At 48.1% G+C, this 4,750-nt stretch overlaps 1 protein-coding gene across 1 annotated transcript in view; it reads right to left on the bottom strand.

The window, feature by feature from the left end:
- The window catches only part of PAX2 (paired box 2), a 90,211-nt gene extending 85,467 nt beyond the window's left edge, over window positions 1-4,744 (bottom strand). The window contains 2 exon segments of the mRNA XM_031064117.1: window positions 541-706; window positions 4,552-4,744. Coding sequence (XP_030919977.1) covers window positions 541-706; window positions 4,552-4,594 — 209 coding nt within the window. The 5' untranslated portion in view covers window positions 4,595-4,744.
- Window positions 4,745-4,750: the final 6 nt, after the last annotated feature.

The following is a 4,750-nucleotide window of genomic DNA, read 5'->3' as shown; positions in this document are numbered from 1 at the left end:
CAGCCGCGCGGCCGGGCCAGGGCCCTGGGTCTCCCCGAGCAGCCCCTAGGGATATTGCACACCTCATTTGGCGATGATCGGTTACCGCGGGCATTTATTTATTTATTTATTTGCCCCGTTGTTTGTTTATTTACCCGTGTATTTGGTAAGGCTGCTTACGGCTTGTTGTGAGTTAGGATTTTTTTGTTGTTGTTGTTCTTGATGGCTTGGGGATTTTTGGTCGTTCTTTCGTTTTCTTTCTCCCGTCCCTTCCCTTTCCCGCCCTCCCACCCACTCTTCTCGAATTATTTTGTCTTCCCAGGAGTTTTCAAACACCGCCGGTGAGGGAAGGGGGGAGGCAGGGGAGAAACACGTCCTTGCCAGCTGCAGGAGGGGGCCCTGCTCGGCCGCGGGCTCCCACTGTGCGAAGGTGCCGGGGCCGCTCGGGGTCGTGGCGGGGAGAGCCCGGTGCCGCGGGAAGGGCGGAAGGTCATACTGGAGCGGGGAAGGGATGCAACGTTGCAGTCTCAGGGGAGGGGAAGGAGCTGCCTCTTTCCTTACCTGCCCAAGATCTTGCTGACACAACCGTGGCTGACCCGCAGCTGCCTGGAAATGTCACAGGGTCGCACCCCCTGGTGAGCCAGCTCCACTATCCTTTGTCTCACCACATCAGGTAGGGGCCTGCCGTTCACAAACACCCCCCCGAGCTGGTTCACACCCCCGTGCCCTGCTGGGGAAAGAGAAATAAAAAAAACACAACAACCCACGCACACCAGAAACACACCGTTAGTCGTGGATTCTTTACCACTCGCACTGCAAATTCTCCAGTCATTACAGATGGATGGAGGTGATGGCGGGGGATCGAGAGTGGGGAACAGGACATGGGGAAGCGAGAGAAGATAAAGAGGGAGAAGGGGAGAAAAGAACTAAAAATAGGGAGAATGAGAAAATTAGAGAAAGAAAGAGAGAGAGAGAGATATGAAAGAAAAGAAAAGAAAAGAAAAGAAAAGAAAAGAAAAGAAAAGAAAAGAAAAGAAAAGAAAAGAAAAGAAAAGAAAAGAAAAGAAAAGAAAAGAGAAAGAAAGAAAGAAAGAAAGAAAGAAAGAAAGAAAGAAAGAAAGAAAGAAAGAAAGAAAGAAAGAAAGAAAGAAAGAAAGAAAGAAAGAAAGAAAGAAAGATGAAGGTGAGGAGGAATGATGGAAAGATGGAAAGGGAAGGCAGAATGAATTTTCCCGAGACGGAGGAAGATTGTTCTCCACCTTCCCGCACGCCGCCCTCCCTCCCCGAGCCGCTCTCCTGCTGCGGTCCCGATCGGGATGCCGGAGCGGTGGATTCTCACGGCCATTGTGATGGGCCGAACATGGAAACAGCGCCTGCTCATCTCCCCAGAGCAGGGCAGAGATGCACTCCCAAACTCCGGAGCTCGACCTCTTAGAGGCTCCGGGCGGACTCTGCCGCAGTCCCCTTTCTCTTTACTCCTGGGCTTTTTCTCTCATTTTCTTTCCAGGATTTTCTATCACGTTGTCAATTACAGCTCCTCGCGAACTCCGCCCTCCCTCACCCCGCGGCATGTCCCCCATGTAAGCAGTCCTATCCCGTTATTTTGGGATGCGAGTTGAAAGGACTCACAGAGAAAAAGAGAAAAGGGAAAAAATGGGGGGAGGGAGAGAGAAAAGAAATATTTTGAGTCCCACAGCTGGTGTTCCTTTACAGGCAGACCTTCTCTCCCATTAGCTTTCGATCTTTACAGAAAAAAAATTTCCAGGAAAAAAAAAATAACAGACTCGTGCTGTTTCGGGTTTGGTTTTTTTTCCCCACACCATACATATCTAATTCAGGGAGAATTTAAATTCTCCGTTTTCTTCTGTTCCCCCCCTTTTCAGGCAAAAACCTGCTTTCGCTCAGATAGGACTGCTAGGATGGCTTTCCCCCCGCCCCGATCTGTCTTTCTCCATTTCTAGAAATAACTTGGGGGGAAAAAATAAGTATGCACCTGCTAAGAGTGGACACGAGAAATAGAGTGACGGGGATAAGGGGAAATATCTCCTTTTGGGACGCAATAAGACAGTTGGTCGTGAATCAAACGTGTACGTTCGAGCCGAGAGCAGTTCGCCGTTGCCAGGGCATGGGGAGATGCCCGCTCGCAGGCGGCACAGCTTCGCTGGCGCTGCTACCTGAGCAGCGGAATATCCAGCTGATAGAGCTGTGGAGTGCACTCTGTATTAAAGCTTTCCTTTCACACAACCCTAACCTCCTGTGTTTTCCTCTCCAAGAGATCTTAGTTCGTTTGCAGTTTGCTGAAAAATGATCTGTTTGTATTTTCGTTGTGTTTTTTTTTTTCTCTCCTGCTTCTGACACTGACTTATTGGCTCTGAACTTAGTGGAAACTCTCATTGCCCTGCGATCGATCCAAGTCCTTTCGTACAAATAGAGTTTTTCCCATCTCCCCCACCCCTCAGTAACACCTTCACACATCCCTTCCCAGCCCCATCGGCCGGGGCGCCGGCTGGCTTTCCCGTCGTTCCCCGCTGAACCGGGGTTATGTTTTGCATTCTTTTGTTAGTCTTTTTAAAAACATATTTAGGGTTTCAGAAAGGACGGGGGATATTATATTTATCTTCTTCCACTAAAACCCGCGAGTATATATTGTTGTGTTATTCCTCCATTTGTTCAGAACCCTTTCTGCACATGTTGCCTCTAAAGTTACAAGATAGCAATTTCTTCGGCAACTCCACGATAAATAATTCAAAGCGCCTATTATAACTCGCATTACAAAGTATTAAAGGGCAACAGATGCAAAAAGATTAAAAATTAATAATTCAAATTATTGCAGTCCGGATATTTTTCACACGAGTTTGTTTTGTTCTGCCCCGTGGTTTTCTACGATTCTTTCTATCAGAGCAGTCAGATATTTACGTGTATTTATCTGCATGTGAGTGCCGGCATCTGTATGTGCACAGGCTCAGTCGTACCGCTGTCGTACCGATCGTGTGTGCTGTCCGTATGTCAGGAGCCTGTGCCCGCAGCTCTTTAAATTGCTTAATAATGTCCAGGTCTGTAGCTCTAGAAACACACTTTAGGAAATGAATCAAATGTTGATGGGGTCTTATTGTTTTGTTTAGATTTGGTGTTCTTTTGGGGTTTTTTTCTCCTAATCGGAAGCCAAAAATTGGTCAGGAATCTCCCTGGAGTTTTTAAAAAATCAGCGACAGTGAAATGCCTCTTTGGTCTGCGGACATGTTTCGGATCGTACTGGAGCTGGAATTACTGACATCGCGTCTGAAAACAGATCGCACGGCTGAAAACTAAAAATAATGTCTAAAGCACTGAGTGTTTGCTGTTAAAGCTCTTTGGAAATCAAACCTCACATTTTAAGCAATGTATTCTGGAATTCACTTATTAGGAAACAGAAGGGCAGTTACCTACATCCGCGTTTGGGGATTTAATCGTGGGTTTGTATTTCTGCACCTTCCTTCTCAAGGCAAAATCGGGATTTTTTTAAAGTTCAAGCATTTCCATTTTTTATCTTTTCAATTTGTGTTTTATGCAGCGGGCAGGGCGTGTCCTCAAAAGTTTCGGTGTCAAAAGTTACAAATTGCTCTTAATTATTCATTTCCTGACTCAACATACTCTCAATCTCGATTTTCTATTTGTATTTCTTCTTCTTCAATTTAAATCTCGGAATTATTTTCTCTCCTGCGATTTAATTAAAATCATTGGAAATTCCTTGTTACAATCCCTGGTAAAAGAGGTTTTTCAACCTTCCTTCGTCCCCCTGTTAAGAAAGGCTTTTAAAATTGAAAATGTAGCACGAATGCCCTTTCCTCTGTACCAGGAGTGTATTTAAAATTCACACCGGGTATCTGGTAAATAAACCAGGAGGGATCGTGACTTCTTGGGAGCCTCCAAAGCCACTTCATCTCCCTGCCATACAATTGTCCTATTTTTCCCGCAGTCCAACCTTTCGCCAAACGAAAACGACTCACAGAACAGCCGCCGACTAACCCGCCATTAATTCGAAACTGGCGTCTTCCCTGTCTGCCACCGAAATCCAAAATCAAAGCAAACAGCATCGCATCGCGGGGAAATCTGGGGGGTTAAAGCCGCGGAGCGTTGCGGGGAGTCCCGGCCCGGCTGGGCACGGACAGGGAAAGGGCCCGTCCCGGGGGTTGACACGAGTCAGAATAAACTCTCGTTGTCTGAGGGGCGATGGAGAAAGTGTATTTGCGGAGCATAGCTCTGGTTCGGAGGGGGCTTTCCCTAGCGCGCTCAGGGCACGCAGCACAGGCACAGCAGCACTCAGACCCCTGCCCTCGGACTGGGGGTCCTGGCCCCCGCCCCGCTGCCGGCACGGAGCTCTGCTCCCCTCAGCTCGGGGCTGCCCGGCATCCTTGCTCTGCTGCTCGGGCCGGCAGTATCCGTCCTGCCTCCTGAACGCCTCTCTAAGCCCGGTATCGCCAGGGTGAAAAGGTGGACCTGGGGGAGGATCAGGTGAGGAGGGATGGCTGAGGAAGGAAGAATGAAAGGATGAGAAAGGGACAGCAGCGGAAGGAGCCGGGCTCCAGTACTCACGGTGCATTGCTGAGAAGGGGTCTGCTTTGCAGTGCATATCCATGGGGAGGCAAAGGAAGGGGAAGAAATCGGCTGAAGCCGCCGTGTCGCCTCTAAAACTCAACTTCAAGACTTAGGGGAGAAAAAAATTGAAAAAAAGAAAAAAAAAAACAAAACAAAACAAAACAAAAAAGCACACGAGGACAGGAGAGGAGGGGAG

This window comes from Geospiza fortis, unplaced genomic scaffold (genome assembly GCF_000277835.1).
Source record: "Geospiza fortis unplaced genomic scaffold, GeoFor_1.0 scaffold130, whole genome shotgun sequence".
NCBI lineage: Eukaryota > Metazoa > Chordata > Aves > Passeriformes > Thraupidae > Geospiza > Geospiza fortis.
Note: the sequence above shows the minus strand (reverse complement) of the source record. Positions and strands in the feature narration are given on the sequence as shown.